The sequence below is a fragment of the Maniola hyperantus genome, chromosome Z (genome assembly GCF_902806685.2).
Source record: "Maniola hyperantus chromosome Z, iAphHyp1.2, whole genome shotgun sequence".
Taxonomy (NCBI): domain Eukaryota; kingdom Metazoa; phylum Arthropoda; class Insecta; order Lepidoptera; family Nymphalidae; genus Maniola; species Maniola hyperantus.
This window is the reverse complement of record NC_048564.1, coordinates 9075529-9101798: the sequence shown is the minus strand read 5'-3', so window position 1 is coordinate 9101798 and position 26270 is coordinate 9075529. Positions and strand designations below refer to the sequence as shown.

The 26270-nt window shown below is 34.9% G+C and overlaps 2 protein-coding genes across 7 annotated transcripts in view; one reads left to right on the top strand and one right to left on the bottom strand.

Annotated features, from left to right (window-relative positions):
* Positions 1-817: 817 nt before the first annotated feature.
* LOC117995454 (uncharacterized) lies at positions 818-15357 on the top strand. Of its 3 annotated transcripts, none has more exons than XM_069508542.1 (11): positions 818-988; positions 10941-11985; positions 12073-12255; positions 12339-12622; positions 12980-13035; positions 13106-13243; positions 13325-13539; positions 13688-13991; positions 14175-14510; positions 14623-14914; positions 15025-15357. In XM_069508542.1, the coding sequence occupies exons 2-11, from the start codon at positions 11022-11024 to the stop codon at positions 15121-15123; spliced, it is 2871 nt and encodes a 956-aa protein (XP_069364643.1). In that variant the 5' UTR covers positions 818-988; positions 10941-11021; the 3' UTR covers positions 15124-15357. The 3 variants fall into 3 exon arrangements, with proteins under 3 accessions (XP_069364643.1, XP_034839355.1, XP_069364642.1); XM_034983464.2 differs by having other exon boundaries at positions 10938-11985; positions 12073-12251; positions 12335-12622; XM_069508541.1 differs by having other exon boundaries at positions 10938-11985.
* Positions 15358-15912: 555 nt separating this feature from the next.
* Positions 15913-26270, bottom strand: part of LOC117995729 (uncharacterized) — a 49212-nt gene continuing 38854 nt past the window's right edge. For 3 of the 4 annotated variants that reach the window (XR_011238405.1, XR_011238406.1, XR_011238407.1), the window contains 16 exons: positions 25947-26198; positions 24889-25365; positions 24442-24614; positions 24221-24314; positions 23037-23670; positions 22747-22913; positions 21813-22022; positions 21046-21340; positions 20324-20456; positions 19959-20127; positions 19609-19648; positions 18756-18888; positions 18197-18353; positions 17659-17781; positions 16822-17343; positions 15913-16632 (listed from right to left, as the gene is read on the bottom strand). Coding sequence is in view for 1 of the 4 variants with exons in the window: in XM_069508540.1 (XP_069364641.1) it covers positions 16922-17343; positions 17659-17781; positions 18197-18353; positions 18756-18888; positions 19609-19648; positions 19959-20127; positions 20324-20456; positions 21046-21340; positions 21813-22022; positions 22747-22913; positions 23037-23670; positions 24221-24314; positions 24442-24614; positions 24889-25365; positions 25947-26198 (3479 nt within the window). In the remaining 3 variants the exon portion in view is untranslated. Of the gene's footprint in view, positions 17344-17658; positions 17782-18196; positions 18354-18755; positions 18889-19608; positions 19649-19958; positions 20128-20323; positions 20457-21045; positions 21341-21812; positions 22023-22746; positions 22914-23036; positions 23671-24220; positions 24315-24441; positions 24615-24888; positions 25366-25946; positions 26199-26270 lie in introns of all 4 variants that reach the window. The other variant, XM_069508540.1, reaches the window with a different exon arrangement.

The following is a 26270-nucleotide window of genomic DNA, read 5'->3' as shown; positions in this document are numbered from 1 at the left end:
GGTGAACGGACGACATCAGGCGAGTCGCAGGGAGCAACAAGACTAGCATGTGGAAGTCCCTACAAGAGACCTATGTCCAGCTGTGGACGTCTATCAGTTGTTGATGATGATGTGTAGTCGATCGTATTTTCTAAGCTTGACGATACGATATTCCTACGTTATTAATAGCTAACAACTTTGACTTTGACTTTGTCCGCGTGGAATTTGGTTTTTTAAAAATCCCGTGGGACATTTTTGCTTTTACGGGATAAAAAGTAGCCTGTCACTCCCAGATCTTTATCTATACCCATGCAAAAAATCACGTCAATCCGTTGCACCGTTGCGACGTGATTGAATGACAAACCAACAATCAAACACACTTTCGCATTTATAATTAGTTATTAATGATTAATTATTAATTAATCATTTAGTAATAACTTAATAGAACAGTAAAGTTGAAAGGAAAATCGATATACCTACAATCTACATGGTATACCTAATATAATAACTATACAAAAAGTTTTGCTAGTCATTACAATAATTTTAATCATCGTCATAAAAATTAACGATTCATCGAGCCGGATTACCTAGTAGGTAGGTACCTACCTATACCAATTTAGTAAATAGAGACGAAAACAAGTCACAAAGTTGAGAATAATTTTATTAGTTAAAACAAATACCCAAATTAGAAGTAGGTCAATGTATTACGTGAGTGTATCAAAAAACTCATTTATTTTGAATCATGTTAGGAAATTGAAATAAAAGAGCAAGTGGGTGTGAAAGTGATTTCTCATAACTTTTTAGGTACGGTATTCGCTCTAGTCATTCTAGATTGATTGATTGCACGAGAGGTACGAGTACTATGCCGGATTCAGAGACACGTATGTCCGAGTGACTCGTTTACCACTTCTCAGTCACTCGTGAGCCGAACCTCGCGCGGAGAGTGGCTTGTGTGTCCACTTTTTCAAACAACTACTGAGTGACCCTTGGTTTCAACTTTACGATTCATGTAAGTATATTAAATTTGTACCTGTTTCGTATTCATACCTCCAAATTGTGTTGTAAAATCTGTTTTTATGTAAAGTAAGTCACGTTACAGGTAAGTTAAAACTAAGCAAGGTTTTTAAAAATCCAAACATTTCAGTTTGCTCAAGAGTTAAATAATATATTATGTAAATTGAATAGGCCAGTGTTCTAAAAACTTTTATGTTAACTACTTACATTATTATTATTATTATGTAGCTTTAGGTAAATAAATACGGGATTCGTACTACCTACATATGTTTCAAAAATTAATAATTATTAAGGTTTAATAAATTTCGACATCATCGGCTTTAAAAGGCAACCTTTATAACGTTATGCTTATGAGAGCCAAAAAAATAATTAAAAAAGGTTAACTGGGTAATTTTGTATCTAGATTGCAATATCTCATTGAAGTCTAAATAAATAGGTAGGTAGTGTTTTAAATTGTTGACAATCAATAATTTATTTTGTTTGTTTTATATACCAAAGAAGGTATTCATTATATTCATTAGAAGGTAGAGGCCAATCATTATTTTATATCGTAGGTACATACCTATCTATTTTTAATACATAATATTATATAATGTCCTTATAATTAATCATTATTAACAAACCAAATAAAGTAAGTATATTTTGATAGATCATACTAATAATATTATAAATGCGAAAGTGTGTTTGTTTGTCCTTCAATCGCGCTGTAACAAAGCTGCGGATCGACGTGAATGTTTAAAGAACTGGAGATTGGTATAGGCTACTTTTTATCCGGGAAAATCAAAGAGTTCCCACGGGATTTTTAAAAACCTAAATCCACTCGGACGAAGTCGCAGGGATTAACTAGTAGGTCATAATTCTTAAGTTTGAAACTCAGCTTTTATTATCTTGTGCTTTTTAGTTGCGATTGCGATATGGAGACAAACAAATACTTACGTAGGCTCATGGTTAGGTAGGTAGGTATATCATACCATTATGCAATTGGCCTCCCAGGCCCCCAATTTGCAATTATTTTTCACGTATATTTTACATTCTATATATATTATTTAATATTATGTTCCAACGGCTTATGTCAGTATAAGAGCAAGCGAGGCGAACGTGGTTGTTTTAATATTCACTTATGCAGGAAGAATCCTCAGAAAATAAATAATTTCATCAATAATATACTAGGATAGTAGAAATTACTCCGAAACCAACCTAAAATAACGATATTTTTTATTATTTAAGCATAATAACTGCTACTTTATAATTATTATAATAATATGTGGGTATATCTGAAATGTGAAAATAAATTCAACCAAATTGACAAAACTTGAGCGAAACGAGCGCAATGCGTTTTATATTTTATGCAAAATAGAAAAAAATAGTAGTATAAATAAAGCGAATTATAGCTTCCGCTAATTGAAAAAGAGCGAACGATTCATACAAAAATCATATTATTGCCCATGAAGAGCGCATTATTTCCTTTTAATGGCGCCCGCTGCAGTTGCACCGCTTCGCTTACGCCACCCCCACCCCTGAACCGGTTTTACATACTAAAAGATTATATGAAAGCATTTTAAATTTTATGTGTTAAGAAGACGGGTGCACTTAAGTGTTGGTTCTGAATCAGCGTTTATGTCGATCCGAGCTAGGATTTCGGAGAGCTTGTGAAACGGCTTACATAACAATTTGACGCATACTTAAAAACTGTAGAGAATTCATATTCGTGAGTAGGCTTCGTAGTCTTTATTTTATTAAGGCTCATTGCTATAGGGAGGGGTAGAGTAGATCAGAATCCGCAACTTCGTCGGATGTTTTGGAAATACAAAAACTGTTTCGGAAAGCAGATTTTACTGAAGACAAGCAAGCCTGGAGCACCGCAGGGATGTAAGCCCTCTTTGCGTGTTCTATCGCTTTTAATGGGGAGTGCTCTGAAGAGTTGTTTGACCTCATTCCAACTTCCTTTTTCGAAAACCGAACCGTGCACCACCGTAAGCAATTTCGCCCTCACCACCTGGGTGCCTGGTGCACTTCGACCGCCCGTTGTGCCACATCCTTCCTTCCACGCACATGCAAACTGTGGAATCAACTCCGAATCGGCGGTGTTCCTACTAGATTACAACATGGGGTTATTCAAGGGGTGGACCAACAAATTCGTGAAAGGCCGGCAACGCATCACAACCGCCGCGGCAGTTCCTCGGTGCTGCAAATGTTCATGGGTAATCACTCAACATCAGGTGACACGCCTGCTCGTTTGCTCGCTATTTTTATTTTTAGAAAAAAGTAAGAAACTCGGTAGGCATTGTCGTAGGTACCTACTAGTCTCACAAGTTTTCACTTATTTAGGGTAAAATTGAATATAAATTAAACTATTAAATATATTGTATTTATTTGTACGAAAATAACAACTTGCTCTCATTATGTAACAATAATATACATATAGATAAATGCTGAAACTCTTTAAGAGTCCATAGCTATAACTAAGCTTTACTGTATTATGAGAAGCCTATACAACATTTCTGTTTCCGATATTTACGACATTTCCGATCTTAGGTTATCTATTCTACCCAATTTTATATTAGGTACCTATAGGTAGGTTTATAAATTGTAATATTGTGACAACCAGTGATGATATTGGTGACAACCAAACCAATATACCTAATATAGAAACCATGTCCCCGTGTTTGCGCGATTTCATTACGATAATAATTTATATGATGTCAATAATTTTATGCTTTGTTTCACTATTTACTTACGATTAATTACAAAAATTTCCTTTCAAACGGATTTAAATCGAGCTGGCAGAGCATCATCATCATCATCAACCCATCGTCGGCCCACTATTAAGCATGAGTCTCCTTTCAGAATGACAACAGTGTAACTGTAAGCCATAGTCCACCACGCTAGTCAAGTTCGGATTGGCAGACTTCACACATTTTTGGGAAAATTATTGGGCATGGGCTCAAGCCAATCAGGTTTCCCCACGATGTTTTCGTTCACCGTTAAATCAAGTGATATTTAATTTCTTAAAGTGCGTCCCAGAGATCGAACCCTGGACAATAAGATAATAAGATGTAGACGTTTTTAACCACTAGGCTATCATCACTTTTTTTAAGGCTGAGTATCTATGTAGGTAATTTATTGTATTTGAAAGTTCCGAGGTTTTCTGGGCACATTTTGGTAGACGATAAAAACGGTTTTTTATGTCCGATGCCTATTAAGTGATAGCGATAAACCCTTTTAAAGTATGTAAGGTACTGATAAAATAGCCTACCTACTTAGCTAAAGCTAGTGGGATGTTGTTGATTTTATTTTTTCTTAATGCGTTATTTGAAACGGAATAAACCTGTAAACTACGAGCTTAGCCCGATGAGAATATCCGTACCGCTTACTTGCCACCACTTTTGTTATTACTCGTAGGTAGAGAGCACATGACAGAAGTAAAGTAGGGATCTTTACTCATGTGTTAGAGGTAAGCAACTACTGATCCGACTGAAAAGCCTCAGGACACGATTTTATGGAGACAGGTAGGTACGTGTTGAATTATTAAACTATGGTTTATGATAAATCCGATATACTTACTCAAACAAGAAAAGCGTAATTTATTCAAGGTATTGCAATGGTTCCAACTTACGTGTACTTCATTAATTGTTATTGACGGTTGAGGACTTGAGGAGTTTTGCCCTCGATTTCTTCTTCATCAGATCCTTACCAAATTTTTAGGGACCACCCTGAACGCCCATCCACATTTTTAAGAAAAACTATTCCAATCCGCACATGGCCAGCATGGTAGATAGAATATGGCCAAAACCCTTCTCACTCTGAGAGGAGACCCGTGCTCTGTAGTGAGCCGGTGATGGGTTGATCATGATGATGATGATTCCAATCGGTTCAATCAATATAAAGTTGACCAAAAATAAAAACATACACATAATACCGAACATAGGTAGTTATATAAGATTTATGTATCTGTATAAAAATACATACCTACCGTTCGAATTGATAGCCTTCTTTTAACTCGGTTAAAAAAGGAACAGATGAAAGTTGGTATTGAAATGAAAGATGGATTCAGTGTGATTTGGAATAGGTACCTACTTAGGTATAACAATGTTTATCTTTGTGAAGAACGATAAGTAATAAATCACGACTTATGTAAAAAGTCCTTACGAGGGAACAATAGCTGATCGTGATTCAAGACCACGGAATCACTGGGCCACTTTGAATTTGTTTATATAAATGCTTACCTACTATAATTGTGTCATCTTGCTTACATATCGATCAATTGCTATTCAATCCATGGAACTTTACTGCTTGGTTACTATAAGATATCCTCCCGTTCAGAGCTTGAATAAATGCACTCTTAACCAAATATTCGTACCTGCACTCTGCATACTTAAGTATATACCTACATTTTTACCTATTGCCAAGAAACTTAAACACATTGACCCGCAACGGTTACGGAAATTGCACGAGAGGACTTCACGCCAAAGAACGCGCGCGTACGAATGTACTGTATTTTGTATTAGAAACTATAACGGATCACGTCAAACTGTGCGTTTTGTAGATGGTGACGCAGCGCGACTATAGAACTTGGATTTGTCTTAGCAGTCTTAACAACCATCCTTCTACACAGCGTTCCTTGATTTATAAAATATACTTAGTTTGAATTACAAAAGTCGCGTTGGACACGTTTTCGCGCCGTTCTGTTTATTTCAGCCTTTAACACAATCTTCACTCCCAATTTACCGAGTAGGTAGGTCATCTTAAGGTAAATAAGGGCAGGTATGTAAGTAATTTTTACCTTGATTTGGGCTTTTATATAATAAAACTATTTTAGTTGGGATAAGACATGGTAAAGAAAATATTACAGACTAGATCAGTTTATTTAAAGAACCCAGCTAGCTACTTAGTTTATAATAAAATGTACGTAGTGTAATAACTGCCTCGTTGGTTGGTTGGTCGTGGTAGAATGTGGATTCGATTTCCGGTTCGGGCCAAAAATAGTTTTGCTGTAAATTCCATTGGGTTTTAAGGTCCTTCCCCGGGATGGCAGCTATATGTGTACCAAATTTTGTCAAAAGGCCCGTGAAAAGCTAGCAGACAAATAGACATACTTTTGCATTTATAATATTTCGGTGCGAGGTCGCCATTCCAGCACCTTGGGACCCCAGCGTCTATCGGTTTTACTAACTATGTGCCCTGCCAATGCCACTTCGGCTTCCGTTTATTACCTTTACTTCTGAGCGTGAAAAATACATTCAAAACGCGTATAATTTAGCGAAGATTTCATTACGCACGTAGCGGGAGTGATATAATCGCACGAGCACAATCGCTGTTGACTGCTACATTCCATATAAGTGCTGCTATTTGGCTCAACTCATACGAGGGTGTAAAGTAAACAAATACGCGATGAATGTATAATTTTTAAATGCTTTCTTAATTTTTATTAATTACTAACTGATGAATAGAATAGAATAGATTTTTATTCAAGTATAAACTTTTACAAGTGCTTTTGAATCGTCAACTAGTTTAATTTACCACTGGTTCGGAATGCTGTTCCTACCGAGAAGAACAAGCAATAAACTCGGCGGTTGCTCTTTTCAAGAGATCAATTTACAATAGTATTATGCCCCTGAATTCGTTAGGTTGTCTTTGATATTATAGGTAGAGAGTTTAAAAATTTCACAGAATGTATGTTGCCGCTACAACAACAAAAATAAAAAACCCGGATAGCGAATTCCAAAATAGTCGCCATACAAATTAAAAAGTACAAATAGTATTATAATATCTTATACGATGGTATGGAACACTTCGTGTGCGAGACCGACTTGCACCTGACCTATTATATTATATTAAAATGGCCCCCCTTACAAAATAAAGTGGGCCGTATAACGTGAAAGGTCGTAAAGTTGTACCTTCTGTAATTATATGCAAAAATCGCCGACGCTCGTGTTTTGCGCTGCGCAACAGTATCTCAATCTCATGACCTCCGACGCCATCCACTGTGTCAGCGTCCATTTGCTCTTGAAAACTGCCTACTTATTAAGTAGTTGAGCCGTTAATTTTAGTATTTCATAATTAGTACTGGCGAACTGTTGATATAGATTTATGGCCAGAGATCTAATATTATAAATGCGAAAGTGTGTCTGTCTGTACGCTAGCTTTTCGTCGCCCAACGGTTTAACTGATTTTAAAGATCGATGTTCATCACGTTTGGCCGCGTCCTGTACCTACTTGTCGACTTTTGATTTTTGTTAGGGGTTGATTTAAAAACTAACCATTATTAACCACTCCCAATATTGGCCAGTAAAAAACGTTATTCAACAGGCACGTGTAGTAGTAGGTACCTAGTACGTGAGATAATTGCGATGATTATAACGTCAACCTTTTTAACACCAGTTGCAGACTGCAGTGGCAAAACATTAAATTCGAGACTCATTAGCAAGGCTTTAGCCTTATGTAAGTTACTTTAACAACTTAGGTTAGGTCATATCGCACATTGTCGTTTTAAGTAGGTAGGTCAATTTTAGTTTACGTAAGTTTATACTGTTTCTTATAGTTGGAATTTGCATTACTTATATTATATACTTAGGCAGGTAGAGCTAGAACCTGTATGTATGATATAATGTGAATGCTTTTTCTTACTAGGATTCCTAATATATTGTCTAGGTAGATAATAATTATTACAGTACAGTACAGTACAGTACAGTACAGTAGTATAGTACAGTAGCTAGGTTTACGGTACGACTGTACGATAATTGTATTCAATGATTGTGGCAACTAATTATAATAACAACGGTGCTCGCGATACTCGTAGATCATATTACCTCTGGCTCTAGGACACAAGCGATGACTAAGTCTTGTTTTGCCTTTTAAATGAGCTACTAAAATGTACTCGTTATCTAGAACTCTAACTAAGACACTACACATTAACAGCGACGACGGTTCATTCCTCATTAGGTGAAAAGTAAAAATACACCTCCAATCGGATATGCTAAGCTTGTTTTACCCTACTTGCAATATCAATGCCTGATTACCATTTATAGTTTAGGTACGTGTAAAGGTGCTCAAATGCATTTCATTAAACTCTTAAATTCAGTGTAGGTACTTAGCCTACGCATCTTCTATAACATAAAAATGAATCACTAAATGTGTTGCTCATCGCAAATCTCGAGAACAGCTGAACTGATTCTTTTTTTATAATATTCTTGAAGTACAAGGATGGTTCTTACGGAGAGAAAAATTTAAAAAATTTGAATCGACTGTTAGGCGGAACGAAGTTCGCCAGGGCAGCTAGTTGAATATAATTTTTTTCAAATGCTATTGTTATGCTATAAAATACACGCAATCCGAATTGAATGCCTTTCTATTAGATTCGCCATATATATATATATGTATATATACACGTGTATGTTTTAAATTGATGTGTGCGGTGTCAGGAAATATCTTTATTGTTTAAAGGTTTTAGACCTCCAAAAAAAACGTAGGTTCAAACCCCAGCCAAATTAAAAAATAAACAGCATTTATTTAAGTAGGTACCTACATCCATATTTTTTATTAATAATAATCATGGTAGGGTCCATAGTACCCACCAACTACCTCCATCGGTCATGATTCGTTTGTTGAAATCCTTTGGGGAGTTTTGTTTTCCATCTCTGATTAAACCTTCTCTCATATAAAACCTTCAATAAAGAATGATGGGCAAAATGGGCGTTATATCCAACATCATTTAAATATATCTCAAATGAAACTAATTAGGTACTGTAGTTAGATACTTAATTTCATATTATGACAACAAGAACCAAAGTCGCCAGAGAACAGATGTACCTAGGGACAATCATTCATGTAGATAGGAGGGATCTGGGCCAGTTGAACGTATTTGCCTGCAAGTACTCAGATGTTTTAGTGGACTTTTTTTTTTAAATTCAGATACAAGTTAGCCCTTGACTGCAATCTCACCTGGTGGTAAGTGACGATGCAGTCTAAGATGGAAGCGGGCTGGCATACCAGGAAGGGGTATGGCAGTTTTTTTTTTAATAAACCCATGCCCCTTTGGTTTCTACACGGCATCGTACCGGAACGCTAAATCGCTTGGCGGCACGGCTTTGCCGGTAGGGCTTTTACTTGACACTCTTGAGAGGATTCTATGTAAAACACTTTTAAATTTATACTTACTGATGCCCGCAACTTCAACCGCGTGAACTTAGGTTTTTGAAAACTCGTGGGAAGTCTTTGATTTTCTTGGATAAAAAATAAGCTAAAAATAAAAATAAAAAATAAAAATAAAATAAAAATCCTTTAATTCGACCATAAAACACTAAAATTACAACACATAAAGCTATATCACTCTCCAGGTATTTAACTAAGTATATGCAAAATTCACGTCGATTTGTTGCTACATAATTGAAGGACAAAGTAACAAACAAACACAATTTCGCATTCGTATTATCTACACTAATATTATAAAGAGGAAAACTTTGTTTGTTTGTTTGTACTGAATAGGCTCAAAAACTACTGGACCGATTTTAAAAATTCTTTCACCATTCGAAAGCTACATTATCCACGAGTAACATAGGCTATATTTTATTTTGGAAAAAAATAGGGTTCCGTAAGATATTTGGGTTTTTCGGACACAAGGTGTAAAAAATCAACCAGAAAAGTTACTTATTTTGCGTACGCTGCCTAAACTATAAAAGATAGAACCATAAAATGTTCTAATTAATTGTAGATCTTATAAATATCTACAAAAAAGTCCGCGACACACTATACCCATCTATGTCGAGTGAGGCACAGCAACCATTTTTTTATTTAAAAATCTTGAATTTTTTTTGGACTACATTTAAACGCGTTTATTTTACTCATGCTATTAATCCTTACCAAAATAAATGATTTCATCACTAAGAACAGTTTATGGAGATAAATATTTGGTCTTTGAATGATTAAAATTGGACGTTTGGTTTTGAAGTTATGGCGAAATTAAAATATTACGATTTCTGCTGCACGGCCCGTTGTATTATATAAAGAGGTAATGTCGTTAAGTTTGTTTGTAGGGGGTAATCTTTAGAACTACTGAACCGATTTTAAAAATTCTTTCACCAGTAGAAAGCTACATTATTCCTGAGTGACATAGGCTATACGGGATCTTTAAAAACCTAAATCTACGCGGGCGAAGCCGCGGGGATCAGCTAGTGGTTTATAAAACGAAATTTAGCTATCTACACCATCATGTTTATGGCAAGGAGATACAGAAGGCCGTTACGGCGAGTGTTTTTGGAGTTGCCTAGTGCCGCCTATACGTCACCTTGTATGACCTTATTGTACCATGACTCACTGCAATACATACATACGTTTTACTTATCCTTAATGTCTCGAACATTTTTGTGTACCTACTTCAATAGAAAATATTTTTTGTTAACAATAGATTCAACATTTTATTTTTTTGAATACTTACACTTGGGATGGTAATACAAGTAAGTACCTAGTGTACCTAAACATGAGGCGTAGGACTGCAGCAAGTAACAGATCTTGGCAGAGCTTGTGATTTTATCTTCAGTTTATGATCTGCGCAGATCGCCATGTTGCAACTTCAGATTGGGCTGCTCGTTTTGCGAACACTGTACCTATACATCGATGATGTAGTGCGGTGTAGTACGCGACAGGTCGAGATAGCAATCGAGGTATGAGACGGGGGATGGACACCCGCACGTCACCCGCGCTCGCCCGCACCGGGTAATCGCTGGGGCTGTGCCGGTGTGCGGGACGTTCCCTCCCTGATTGCCATCACGACCTGTCGCGGACTAAAAGCACTCGGACAATGAACAGTTAAAAAACGAGAAAGTTAAATTAGATCTGCTTTTTGGGCACATTTTTATACTTTATTGGTTTAACAATAAGTAGTTCTCCACTTTAACAATCAATATATAAAAGTGCCTAAATTTAATAAGTAAACCATTTCTTTTCAGAAGACTTATCCTGATACACCTAACTGATGAAAACAGAGACAAACAGATAAGATTATCGTCTCATAGAAGTTATTTATTTCCGATATGAATGATAATAATAGATTAACAGCAAATATGGTTGTAGAAGAGCCTTTACGTGATATTGTAACTGATGAATTCACATCTATTGTGTTTGAATGCAAAGTAAGTGACTGTTCTAGGAGATGCATCTCGTATAATTGGTATAAAGACGGTAAACAAATCGAAGCCTCTCGCAGAATCAAAATAAGCTACGATGGAAATTGGCATAGACTAGAGATTACATCAGTTACTTATAAAGATTATGGTGTTTACATTATTTTATTGAACAACAATTTCAATGAAATATTTTCTAAAGCAAATCTTTATGTCAAAGAAATTAAAAACAAGCAAAACCATGATGTTCTCTATATTAATCCAAAACCTCAAGGTTTTAATGTTACAAGGCATTTAAGATGTACAAAAGTATTAGTAGGTGATACTATAGAGTTAGAAGCAACATTTAGTTCCGATATCTTAGATGACTACTTATGGTTCAAAAGTAATCAACCATTACTGCCAAATGAACGTATGATTGTACTGAATGATAAAAGAATGACTACACTTTCTATACTGTGTGCCAAAGAGACTGACACCGGAATTTACCACGTGGTATGTAAATCTGAATATGGTGTCGCGTCAAGTTTTGCAAGTGTGATGGTAATGAATACTAACCTCGTTACATTAAATGCTAGTGAAGTCACCCCAAGTATAGACGAGCCTTTGCCAGAGGAACTAGAACTTAATGTAGGAGAGGAAGGAAGGCTCATGTGTAAAGTCACTTATGACGTTAACACTCTAATTGAATGGTTTAAAAATGGAGTAAGACTGGAAGAAAGCAATAACGTCACAATAGAGTATTACAACAACAGATGTACTTGTTTAAGAATAAAAAATGCTTGCATGAAAGATGGTGGGGAGTATTCTATTCTAATGCGAGATGAAATTACTGGGCACACAGACACATCCACCTGCTTTTTAACTATCAACTGTAAGTTTTTACTATTTAAAAGACACCTACTATTTGTTTGGTTTAAAATTAAAACGTAATAATAATAAATAAAAATATCATTTTCAGATTCTCCTACGGATACGTTGCATTCAGTCCAATTAAATACACCATTACAACCGATTGTAGCTTGTATCGGATCTATGTTATCATTGAATTGTTCTTTCATTTTGGATGATTCAAAATATTATTATGTGGTTTGGTATATTGGCCATTACAGAGTAGAACGCACAAATCATCGATTCCACGTAAGTTAAACTTTATTAATATTTCTTGAAAATTAATAAGTTTCAGCCTTTGATGAGCTAATTAAAAACTATTTGGTTCTCAGATAGCAAGCAGTGGTGGGGAATTTTTCTTATTTATTAAACAAATAGTGCCTGGCATGTCGGGTGAAGTCACTTGTGAACTTCGCAGAGCATTACCTAACAGGAAATCAGTTAGAGTCAATAGCGCAGCATCAAATTTAACCATAGTGCCTCCCGCAGTTATTGACCATAAAATACTAAATTTGAATAATATATTTTTCAAACGTAATATCTTCAACGCTGGAAATTCCAAACTCAGTATCCCTGTTAATAAAACGAAGCCCTTTTCGAATGGAATCCAAAAACCCGCAGTAAGTTATGTATAAAGCAAACGCCCTTTTTGAAAATTGTAGCATTGCTTTTGTTATCATCTTGAGTTTAAAGCTTCAGTGAATTGCCTTGCGAGTCGTTATTTTATTATTAACATTTTGTATTTTTCATTTAGTTCATACAATCTGCCTATAATTAATACCTACTTTAAAGTAGGTGTGTGTACGCGATAAGACTTGTAAATTCTTATCTTTGTACTACTAAATCAAAGATTTATGGTCTTTTGTAATATTGTGTTCATTGAAGCAAGATCGTAACGTTTAACACTGTAGCGTTTGACTGTTAGCAATATCTACTCGTGTGGCAATACACCACAATTGATGAATAATTTTCCACAGATTTCTACAAATGGTTCCAATGTTTGTAAGGAAGAAATGGAGATCACATATTGCAGGTCATTTTTTTTCTTTACTATTTTAACAAATTTCATTAGATAATCTACTTAATATACCTTGTGATTTCAGACTGGATGATGACAATTTTTATTTTGATATTACTACTAGCGATGATGAAATTAAACATATTAACCATGTATCGCTCTACGAAAACTATGTATATTATGACAATTCTAAATCAAAGTCTCAAATTGTGATTATGGAATGGTAAGGAAGGAACAACAGTATTATTTATAACAGACATAAGTCTGAATAGTTATCATATAAAGTTACACGTTACTCTTTTAGGTGCAACACAATGGCAAATCGTCCAGGATTAGATGAACCGAAGAAAAAATGGTATAAAATTGAATTTAGAAAAGCAAATGATGAATTTGTAGAAGCTGGCGTTTCAAGCATACCGCTGCTAGAGTTGAAAGATCCTCCGTTAGAACAAGTTATGAAGTTTCGTATAACGTTAGCAGAATCGTTACACAATGCTAACGAATCAAGAGTTTGTATATGTAAGCGATATTAAAAATGTATTATATCATAGTGTGAATAAATAATTTCAGAAAAATTATACCGCACGAAGTACTTGGATCAAAAGGTCCAGGTTTAAGTTAGCTAAGTTAAATGTTAAGTAATCTATAATCTTTTTAAACTTTACAGCACCAGTTGTTCAAGAACTACAAAAAGTGAACAAACAATGCGAGCTCAAACCAATAGAAGATTTTAATTCAATCTTTACGAAAACCGGTGATTTAATTGGGTGTGGTGCATTTGGAAGTGTAGTTCTTGTTCGTAATAATGAAGGACAATTCTATGCTGCTAAAATATTGAAAACTAGAACCCAGAAAAAAAGAGATACTGCTATAAGAGAATATGAAATGATGAAAAAATTAAGTCATCCAAAATTAGTAGAACTGCACAGTACGTTTACAGCAAAAGAATCTTTTATCTTGGTGATGGATTAGTAAGTAGATTTTCGTATGATTTCATGTAGGTAAGAATAATGAAACATTAATATTATTAGGTATATTGGACATACCATTCCAAGAATTTCACGTACTTAATTTGTTATTGTTACAACAGTGAAAGTTTAGTTAATTTATTTTAACATGTCCAATCATTACAAATTAGGTTTCAAATTTTACAGTCTTTGGGGTGGTGAGCTATTCGACAGAATAGTAGAAGAAGAACACATTAAAGAACTTGACGTAGTACCTTACGTGAGACAAATCTGTGAAGCTTTACAATATTTACACAGTTACAAAATAGTTCATTTAGATTTAAAACCGGAGAATATTATTTGTCTTAGCCCAAATTCTCGACAAGTGAAAATCATAGATTTCGGTTTGGCTAGAGTTTTAGACGATAGTCAAGTGAGAGCTATCTACGGAACCAGAGATTATGTTGCACCAGAAGTATTAAATTTTGAACAGCTGACTTTAGCCTGTGATATGTGGAGTTTAGGTGTGGTTACTTATATGCTGTAAGTTTAAACATTTAAAATAAACATTTAATTAAAGTAATATCTAAGAAAGTATACTACTACGTACAAAAAAATGTTATTTACTAAGTTAATTTTTACATTTATTTTATAGACTGTCAGGGGTTATGCCCTTCAGTGGAGATAGCTGGCCCGAGCGGTCAGCAAACATTACAAAAGCTAACTATAACTATCACGAAACAGCATTTAAAGATATATCAGATTTAGCCAAAGATTTTGTTGATCACCTTCTTATATTACAACCCGGAAAACGTATGAAAGTACCCGATGCTTTAAATCATAGGTGGATAGTGGAAGGTCCTCCTAAAGGTGCGAAGGCTGGACACATGAAACGAACCAGACAAAATTTGAAGTCCTATTTAGCTAATAATAGGGCTAGATGGCAAGTAAGTTAAGAGGCTATTTATTTCTTCAAAAATGTGTAATCTATCTGAAATTGCAATAATGAAAGCTATAAATTATTTCATTTCTTTTAATGACATTAATATAATTTCAGAGAGCTGGGAACGTTATGATAGCGGCGCATCGCCTACGCAATGCGGGCAGTCAAAGGAACACATTGGATGCTGACCGTGTTTCGCCTAGAGTGACTTAGCAGCAATTTCAGCGACAACACCGACGCCATAGTTCTAAAGAAGATATAACCATACGAACCATATTACAGCTTGCTACTTTTTCAGACTTGAAGGAAATAAAAATTGTTTACCTGCGAAATTAGTTTCAAATGAATTGAATAAATAAATCATTCAGTCATTCATTCATTCATTAGTTTTTAAAAACCCCGTCAGAACTCTTTGATTTTCCAAAATAAAAGTAGTCTATGTCACTCTCCAGGTCTTTCATTATAACTATGCAAAAAAACATGCCGATATGTTGGTCTGTTGCGGCATGTTTAAAGGACAAACCAACCAACCAACAAACACACTTTCGCATTTATTATATGGGTAGCGACTAGCTCATCCGCCTGGCTTCACCCGGGTAAAATTTGATATAATACATATATACATATAATATAGCCTAACATACATAATATAATATAGCCTAAGTGACTTCTCACCATCCATCACCGGCCCACTACTGATCATGGCTCTCCTTTCAGAACGAAAAAGTTTAAGCCATAGTCTTCCGTGCTGGTCTAGCGTGAATTGGCAGACTTTACCCACCTTTGCGAACATTATGGAGAACTCTCAGGCATGCAGGTTTCCTCACGATGTTTTCTTTCGCCGTTAAAGCAAGTGATATTTAGGTGTTCAAAACGTTCATAGCTTCAAAAAGTTAGAGGTGCGTCAATCTACACCTATAAGTACAGAATATCCTCTTCTGATATAAATAGTGATGAACAAAAAAATTGAAGAGAGATATTATCAAAAGAAAAAAGAAAAACTTCCACAAAATCATAATACAATTTAATTTTTAATATTCCAGACGTGCAGTTGGAAACTATCTAAGATTTAACAAACTATATAAAATATAGGTAGGTACATGATGTGCTATAAACTACTCTTCTATGCCTAGGAGGAAATTAAAAGCAAGAATTCGATTTAAACTTCGCTAGCGTACCAGTTATCGTTCAGATATACCGCATAGTCCGCGATACATTAAAAACAATAGAATTGTATGCATCTGCCAATGTAAATCACATTATAAACAAAAAATGTGAGAAAATGGCCCCATTATACTATAAGATTCATTTCCTTCTGGTACGATAGCGGTCGCCAAATGGTTTTGTAATATTTTTTTAATTAAGTAATATTTTAGACGTACCTAAGTCTATCTATTCTTGCAAAAATAATTTTCATTAACATTATGAAATAACTATATAAAATTCAAGGGGGCAAGCAAAAACGCTAACTAGTGTTCCTAGAATAGATAATTAATCATTTAAGTATATTTAAAATATTCTAATAAATCATTACCGCTTTTGCTAGTATTTAAATTTAAACTAAATTCATTATGTTCTATAGTTATTGTGAGATTTTTAAAGTTACCAAATAAACGTACTATAACAACCAAATCGATTAAAATGCAAAGAAAATATTTGAAAAAATCTAAACAAAACAGTTTGTTGGCTGTTGTACATGCCGCCTCCTTCTTTAAATATAACCTGAAAAAATACATAATGAATGTGAATCAATTGTTACGATAGATACGCAAGGCAGTTCAGCAACTCAATTGCCAATACTAGCACAACTTGTCAAATTGTACAAAAAACTATTCGCTTTGCTTATGTATTCAATAAAAAATGGGTACCCATGCACTTCGCATTGCTTACTAGTTTACGATTTTTACTTACTAAATCTAAACAGTACTTTCTTGGTCACCTCTTGCTAGGCCACACTGCATTCTCATGAATTTTTATATGATATAAAATTATTTCAATCTGGTTTTACTTATCAGTCTTGTCTAGTCAAAGAAGGCGTTCTTCTTCTGTAGGGAAGACATTTTCTTGGAGAAACACTATAGGATCTACTACCGTAAAACTTTCCTGCTTGAGATATAACTTCCAACCTCGCTGAAGCTTCTGCTCTACCGTAGTCATTCTCCAACGTGACTCTATAAAGCCCCACATCTTCTATAGTGACTTGCTCAATTTCTAATATTCTAAACATGTCTTCCTTTTCTCTTATACTGATTCTGGCCGTTGGAGTTATTATAATTCCATCCTTGTCCCATGTGGCCCAAGGCGGTGGAAGCCCCCTCACTGCACACTGGAATACTACCGTGTCGCCTTCTTCAACTACTTTGTTGTATGGATAAGTGTAAAATTTTGGCGCGATTTCGCGTGATGGGCTGCAAAGCCGCCTGAAGTCCGGACCTTTTAGATGGAATAAAAATTGTATGAAAAAACAGACTAAAATCATAACAAGGAATTTTAACAAACATTTAAAGATTATTTTAAGCCAGTTTGAAAAGAATTCAAAACGTCGATTTAGTCATTTGTTAAATAGACTTGTTTAATTTTTTTATAGTAAGTCCGTTTGTTTTTAAGAAAAAAATCGAAGAGCGTACTAATTAATAAGTAGTAAGTAACTACAAATGAAAATGTGCAGTACTGTCGGAGTGTAGGCACTCAATCCAAAAAAACTTCAATGGAATTACAGTATCTGTAATGTAAAAGGAAAAGAAATACCAGGTGTCCTGGAGAGGGACCTGGCAGGAGTGGTGCGCGGCGTGGAGCGAGGCGTCGAGGAGGCCGACAGGAGTGCGGGCGGCCGGCGCAGCCTTTGGCTTAACGTGTTCGGTTCGCCGGGAGCTGAAATAATACATTATCTTATTTACTACTAGAGGTATCTCGAGGAGAAAGTAGCTTTGCGCAATACAATGCATAAAGCCAATATTCATAATTAAGATGTGATGACATTAATTGTATATAGAGATTACGTATTTTTGTAGCACTGTGTGGTGTGACTTAAATCCGCACTCAAGCAATATTTACACCGTGCAAAATTTATTAGCGCGACTCAGCCAAAAAATGAGGTGGCTGGAGATTTTTAAAATATTATGTACATTATAAGTTGTTTGGTCTTTTTAACAAGTAACAACGTTGCTAAGTTAACGTTATAATCATAACTTCGGTACTATTTAGGAACAAAGACAGAAGATAAAATTAACAGTGTAAGAACCCAGTAAGATACAATTTTTTATAACACGTTTTAACAAAAACTTACGGTAAATAACCAAGCAACCACTTGTAGTTGCTTTTCCCAAATTATTAGAAGCTTCGCAAGTGTATGTGCCTTCATCCTCTGCAGTTACTTGCTTTATTTTGAGTCGCGCTGTGCCGAGATTGTAAGACGTTTCGAAGTCTGGGCACTCCGGAAGCACCTAAGAAGTTTAATAGCTTTACACCAAACCAAATTCATCATCATTATCATCATCAAGTAAATTAATATAAAATTTGAAAGTTAAGTTAAATAATTTCGTTCCATCTTTACATATACCTACCCACAAAAATTTATAATCTTTACCTCTAATTAAATAATAAAATCGGCAAATCCATACTTCGCGGTTTTAGCTGGGGTATCAGTATCAGGGTTCAGGAGTTAGAACCCAGAGTTCACACAAATGAACCGAATGAAATTTTTGTGCGAGGTTTAGTAAAAATCGGCACAATGGGAGTAATAATAACTAGGTTTGAAATAATATCTGTAAGTGCGTTATTCAGACAAAGCGATGTAACAAAGCGACATGTTGGTAAGTCCCGCTTTAAATGTATTACAAAATTACCTCATTATAATGGATCCATCTAATATCAGGTTCAGGATTGCCAGAGACTCGACATTCGAATTCTATAGCATCACCGTCATAACACAACAAGTCTGTGAGCTCTTTATCAAAACGTGGGATTACCTCTACGCGTCTGAAATTGAAATAGCTGTGTGTCACAATAGCACAATTATCAAGAAAAACAGACCAAGGCATATCACGCGTACGTATTCTATTATTTTATATTTTTATTTCTAACTTTTCTATGCTCTATCAACGAGAACAGATTTCATACACCATGCAATATGAATGTAACAATTAAAAGTCAATGTACACAGGCATTACGCATACAATATGAGAAAGGACTCGCCATATTTGCTCTCAGTTGCGCTGCGCTGCGCGATGCGGCATATCAAATAATATAGTATATATATGAGTCTGTACTCTGTACAGAGCAAAACGCACTTGAGTGGTGCGGCAAATATTTTTTAACTAGAGTATGCCCGCGACTTCGTCCGCGTGGATTTAGCTTTTTTAAAAATCCCGTGGCAACTCTTTGATTTCCCGGATAAAAAGTATCCTTCCCCCGGATGTAAGCTAACTCTGTACCAAATTTCATCATAATCGGATAAACTGTTGGGCCGTGAAAAGATAGCAGACAGACAGACACACTTTCGCATTTATAATATTAAGTATGGATAGGAGTTTGTATGAAGCAAAGCGCTACCGCGTCGCGCAGCGCAGCGTAAGTGAGTTTGGACCTTAAACCGAACTTTTGACATGACAGTTGACACATAGAGCAAATATGGCGAGTCCTTTCTCAGATTGTAGTTAATACGTAATAGGTATAATTTTTTTTGAATATATTACTTACCCGTAACGAATATTATGCGTATCATCGCTGCATGTTGAGTCTGCGAATAAACATTTGGCATATGAATTGAGATAAATATGATAATAATTGAAAATGCGTGGATTTTACTCGCTCCAGCAATGCATAATATTGTAAATTTATTATTTCATGAAAAGAGTAACCACCGAGTTTCTTGCTAGTTCTTCGTGGTAGAAAGATAATTCATTCATTGTAAAAGAATTAAAAAAAATTGTTGTATGTTTACATTTAAATTTCTTTTTATTCAATTTTAGGTAAACAGCTGATGAGCTAATTTATTTGATAATACTGGAATAAAATTCAAAAGCATACAAAAGTAAAACTTAACGGACCTTTAGCCAATATTTGCAATGATATAATCGCCTTTGCTTCACCGTGTATGTTCTTAGCTACTATAGAATAAGCACCGGTGTAGTCAAACTTTGCATGGGGAATTTCAAACCGGTATGCAGGTCCTGCGCCGACCCGCTTGAAATGACTCGAATCTCGGTAGTAATCGGGCTGGAATACGTTAAACAAAAATTTCAATATTGATACAAAATGATCGACGTTATTATTTAAAACATTCGTAACCAAACACACCAATCTTTACCAATCTTTTACATACTTATAAACTACAAAATACTATAGAGTATTATAGTAATAGTTAAGTGGTAGTTTATTACTTATAGTAGTATTATGTTAGTAGTATATTCACCTTTAAAAAATCTCTTAGCCAGTAAACTTCAGGCTTAGGATCGCCAATTACTTCACATTCAATTATAACCGTGTCTCCTTCGTGTGCCTCACTGGATCGTGGTTTTTTTATGAACATTGGCTCCTTTGAGTACCTGTAATAAATATAATAATTAATTAAAAATAAAAAATTAAAAATTAAAAGGTCGCCTACTTACAATACTAATTGAATTAATTCAATTTTTGCACACTAGATAGCTAACCTCCGTCGAATCGACGGGCATCGCAAAATAATTATCGCTGTAACTTTTCAACGGTGCTTCTGAAAGTTTTTAAAATCGATTTTTGTACGATTGTTGTTGTTGTTATTTTTTTATTATTATTTATTTTTGTTATGAGCTATAAAATGACAAAAATCTGATGATCTTGCATTTTAAGATTCATAAGAAAAAATGTTCATATTATATTCAGAAATCTTAAAAATATTATTGTAGTTCTTAAATAAATAAGTAAAGTATACTTTAAAAAACTTATTTTATTTGAAACCCCTTAAAATTATCGATAATGTAAAACAACAGAAGGCATAAAGTTAATACATACTTATTTTATGAAAATAAAATCATTTCTAAAACCCGTCGTTTCAATGAACGATTAGCTAAGCCCGAACGTTTCCTATTTAGGGTTAAGTGAATAACTTGACTGAAATAAATTAAAGGTTAGGATGTGTTTGTATTAGAAACTTACGGTAAATCTGGGCTAACAACAATCGGTGGCACTTTTGGAGTTTCACTTGTTTGTTCTCCTTTTACGACCTCAACTTTACCAGAGGTAGAAGCTCTTCCTACTTCGTTAGATGCAGTACATGTATAGACGCCAGCATCTCGTGCAGCAACAGAGGCAAGAGCTAATTCGATCTGCCCATCACGATCTAAAGTCATAATGGCTCGACGACTAGTTCTTAATCTGACGCCATCTCGATACCAGGTTACGCCAACAGAGGGGTATGCTTCAACTACTGCTGAAATTCTAAGTTCGTCGCCTAGAAATATATAAATAACTTGGTATTATTACAAGTAGGTAGGTACATAAATATCAAATTAGGTGAGTTGACAGGAAACGAGACAAGAGTCTTAGGTATAGAAGACTATCCTGAATCAAAGCCAAACTCATATTATATTCTAAGTGATAAAACCTTCGATCAAAAACCAATTGACTTTAAACTGCATAAATAAGTACTGACTTCAGAAATAGTTTTAAAGGAATTGTTTTAAACCTATTGTAATTTAATTTTAATTTATTATTATTTTTTACTTTTTTGATTTAAGTATATTTAGTAGAATTGTCTGTTCTTATTATACCTTTCAAATAAAAATAAAATGGTACATTTATTGTAAAGCAATATTGTTAAGCTCATAACTTGAAAAACTCAATTGTAGTAACGTCATGATGATAATAAATAATTAATTGCGTAAACTTAACGGTAAATTAACAGTTCCACGAAGTAAACATACCTTCACATACGCGGTATAGTGGTTCAAAACCACAACAAAATTCGGGTGCGATATATGCTCTGATTCCTTTATCAACTACGAGATTGCATCGACAACTGATTGCTCCACACCCATTTCTTGCCATAGCTTCATAAACACCCCCATCGTCCAATGTAGTGGGCGCAATTTCCAATGTGTAAAAATATTCATCTTGCGATGTTGTACGGCGACCTGTAATTTTTATTTATATTTACCATTTATTTATTTGCTTATTTTAATAGTATTATGTCTTATGGAATCTAAATAAGTATGGGGTAAAGCGGCAGATATTGGGAGAATTTTTGTATTACAAAAAAGAGCAGTACGCGCAATTCATAACTTCCCTTCGAGAGAAATTTAAATAATTATGCAGGTATCTTTACCCTCTCAATATATTTACAATAACATAATTTTCGTAAGACAAAATATTCTTAGTTACAAGAAAATTAGTGATCTACACAAATAGGCTAACTAGAAACCGTAATACGCTTGCGACTCCTACGCTCCGCCTCAGGAATGTCCAAAAGTCATTTGTGGGCATGGGTATACCCTTTTTTTTCTATTTTGGGAAAAAGCTACACAATTGAAGATTATCTAAAATCTAAATGATAAAAGAGCGTGGATTTGACCTGCAGCTCGGTCCAACAACACGCGGGACTACAAATACTTTTTATTATGGCATGATATTGTACATATATCAAATCGTTGAAAAGATCAACCGCCGAATTTTTTGCCGGTTCTTCTCAGTAGGCAAGACATTTTGAGCCAGTGGTAGATGCCTTTGACGATTCAAAAGTAAGACTTGTAAAAGTTTAATTGAATAAAAAATATTTTTATTTATTTATCCGTTCTTTCATACGAACTTTGAAAAATTTGAAAATGAATTACCTACTTGATCTATTTAAAAAATTCTTACCGTCTACTGATACTTCTTCACCGTCTTTAAACCAAGTTACGATAGGGGATGGACTTCCAATAACCTGGCATGTAAGTCGTACCGGGTACGTGGCTTGCACACGACGGTCCCTTAAGCGCATTGTAAATTGTGGAGGATATTCTCCATTTGCCCCTGCTGATCTTTCTCTACAAACAATTGAGTTTTGTATTAATGCTAAATAATTTATTAAAAGTATTCCCATTTATAAGGGGAAATAATTTATTTCGACAATTTTTTTTCTAAAATAGTTACTTATATCTTAAATTTACCTTTTAAGTTTAGCATCGGCTGTCCAGATTTGCCTGTCCGTTATAACCGCCATTCTCGAATATGTAGAAGAACGACCATGAACATTAGTAGCTTCACAACTATATCTGCCCTCATCTTCTATCTTTATGTCATTTATTTGCAGGGAAGTATTGTTACCGTTTAATTGTACCACAACTCTTTCTGACTCTTCTTCCACTTCATGACCATTCTTCATCCATACAATTTCCGGCATAGGGTTGCCTTTAAAACTGCAGCATAAAGTTGCTGTTTCGCCAACCAGTACTTTTAGCTGACCTGGAAGAATTTCTATAAACTCTGGTCTATCGCCAGCTAGTCCAATACGAATAGGTATTGACGTTTGAACAGATTCTCCCCAGCCATAACGGTTTCTTGGGGTAACTCTAAAATGATATTCTTCACCTTGTTTTAAGTTAAAAGCATCAAAGCAATTTCTAGGCGTGATTCCTAATTCTACCCATCGAGCGCCTCCTTCTTTTCCAAGTAACCAATTCTCCACCTTGTATGCTAGAATAGGGGCTTTCACTTGAGATACCGGTTTAGGCCACGCAAGCGAAACCCAGTTGTTTCCACCATCCACAGTGCTTGGCTCACTCGGGATCCTATCGGGTACAGCTACAAAAACCAAAATGATATCATACACACGAACTAATACTATTGTATTGGTGCACGATTAGTCAAGCGGTGGTCCTAGATGAGGAGGGGGGAGGGGTGTGAAGCCATCTTCATTCAGGGCACGCACCTCTAACTTTTCGGTGAAAATGGCTTCAGACCTTTCTCCTCTCCTTGACTAGGACCGCCACTTCATATATCCAGGGCACGCATCTCTAACTTTTTGAAGCTGTGTGCATTTTAAACATCATGAGCAACTTGCATACCTAAGACTTTCTACAATGTTCTCAAAGCCATATCCCATGAATTACGAGATTTGATTTTATTTATTTAATAAAGCTCAATTTGAAATTATTGCTATTTTATCATACAGCTAGTTTATCAGTAGGTAACTTTAAACATTTGGGGATATTAGCTTAATCGTAATTTTTTTATAGTGTTTATTAGCAATCTTAGTTTATAAACGTTATGTAACCAGTAATCGATGTTATAAAAAGCTTTGAAATGAAATTACAATAGAAGTAATAGAGAATACTTTCTGGGGTTTACTTACATTGATAATTTCGGTCGACTACTGAAATGGCTAAATCATCCATTGGGTATGTCCAGTCAGATATAAGATGGTCCGAAGAAGCACGTTGTCGAATCTAAAAGAAGAAATAGGTACTTGTGCTACTATTTCTATTTAGTGTCTTGTTTTTCAGATCGTCAATTTGTCAAACATTAATTTAAAAAAAAATTTAACAGTTAAAGTATAGAAAGCGAAAAACTTACCACTACGGTTACAAAAGCTCTATCACAACCGTATGCGTTTCTCGCAAAGACACAATAAGTTCCAGCGTCGGCGATTACTGATCTTTTTAATGTAAATTTTACGTAGTCGTCAGAACTCATTTTACACACTCGCTGACTGTTAGTAATATCTCTAATTCCTTTCATAAAGAAAACTGAAAAAAAAAATTTGGTTACGTCATATTGTATGGATAGACTATGTAAATATTTTGATGCAGAGTAATTCTAAATGACAATTAATTATGAATGCACCTATCTACGCTTATATTATAACTTAGTGTATTATTATAACTACTAGGAGCACTGAGTATTTGAAGTCCGTCCGTCCGTTTATTTTGGTGTACATCCGTATTCCAAAATTAACTTATTTTAAAAACAATATCAATTATTTTATCGAAATATTTTTATCACGAAAGAGTCATAAATTACCTTTTGGCTTCGGCTCCCCTTGTACCCTAAATGAAATATTTAAATCTTCACCAACGGATATTAGTAAATCTTTTACTGGTCTACTTATTATTGTGGCTGGCTTCCCTTCAAATTGATTTGGTTGAACAACTGTTATTGAAGCGTTCATATCCACAGTACCATGAGTACTCCAAGCTCTACAAGTATATAAGCCTGATTCTTTTTCTGTTACATCGGACAGAGCTAATGTGTATAAACCACGGTCAATGTATGTTTGTGCATTTCTGTAAGTCTCAGTTACCGACTGCCCTTCACGCAACCATTCTACTCTAGTAGGTGAACCACTTATTTCTACTTGTAGTCCTATAGTACCACCACTAACTACTTTGTGATCAGATAACACATTTGTAAAATGAGGACGCCTTAATTCAGTAGCTTGACGATTTGAACGTATATATTCAGAACTAGCGATATTTTTAATGTGACGACGTTCCTTACCTGTAATGAATCAAAACAGATAAAAATATACATTATGCTATTTTGCGATTTTTAAATGTATATTATAATATACCTATATAGTAGGTATATTATAATATTAAATTACACTGTTAGTATTAAATTACATTATTATTCAATCAGTGATGGTTTTTAGAGTCATAAACATCGTGATGAAAGCTGTATACTTGAGAGTTGTCCATAATGTTGCCAAAGTGTGTGAAATCTGCCAATCTGCACCTGACTAGCGGAGTGGACTAGTGTTCATTTTAAGAGATTATCATATTTTTAGATAAAGGTCGGGTGTATGTTCGTAAACACTGACTATTCTATACAACTATCCCCTGCCTCCACTCCCGGTTATGGTGGTAGAAAGTCCTTGATATTCCATTGATCTAAAAGATTTGGTGGCAAGAGCTGTGCGTGGGTAGAAGTGAATGGTGAAAATCTTTTCTTTTTCTTATGCCCAAGCTAATAAAATACAATTTTAGATTATAAAAATCAAAGAGTCTTCACAAGAAAACCTAATCTACGTGGACAAAGTTGCAGGCGTTAGTTAGCTTATTTAAGTATTAATAGCTTACTAGTAAAGTAAACTTCATGCGTAATTTGATCGGACCACATAGAATTTTCAGCTTTGCACGTATATTTTCCAGAATCATCTTCATTAGGAGATAGAATAGTTAGTCTGCAAACACCATCGGCTAAATAGTGTGCCTGATAACGCTCATTCAATAATATAGGTCTATTATCCTTGAACCAAGTTATAGTTGGAAGCGGTTGTCCTCGAATTCGACATTCAAGCACTAATTCATTTTCATGTAAGTGATAAATATCTGTATGAAAAAAGAAAAAAAAATTTAACTTTTACTTTATACTTCACACTAAGGAAAATGACCTTTTTAATT

What these genes read in the sequence shown, in the direction of transcription:
- LOC117995454 (XM_069508542.1), top strand. Translation starts at nt 11,022, where the DNA reads ATGAATGATAATAATAGATTAACAGCAAATATGGTTGTAGAAGAGCCT. An exon ending in AAATCATCGATTCCACGTAA is followed by an intron (nt 12,256 to 12,338) that starts GTTAAACTTTAT and finishes GTTCTCAGATAG; the next exon opens with CAAGCAGTGGTGGGGAATTT. An exon ending in CGAATCAAGAGTTTGTATAT is followed by an intron (nt 13,540 to 13,687) that starts GTAAGCGATATT and finishes TAAACTTTACAG; the next exon opens with CACCAGTTGTTCAAGAACTA.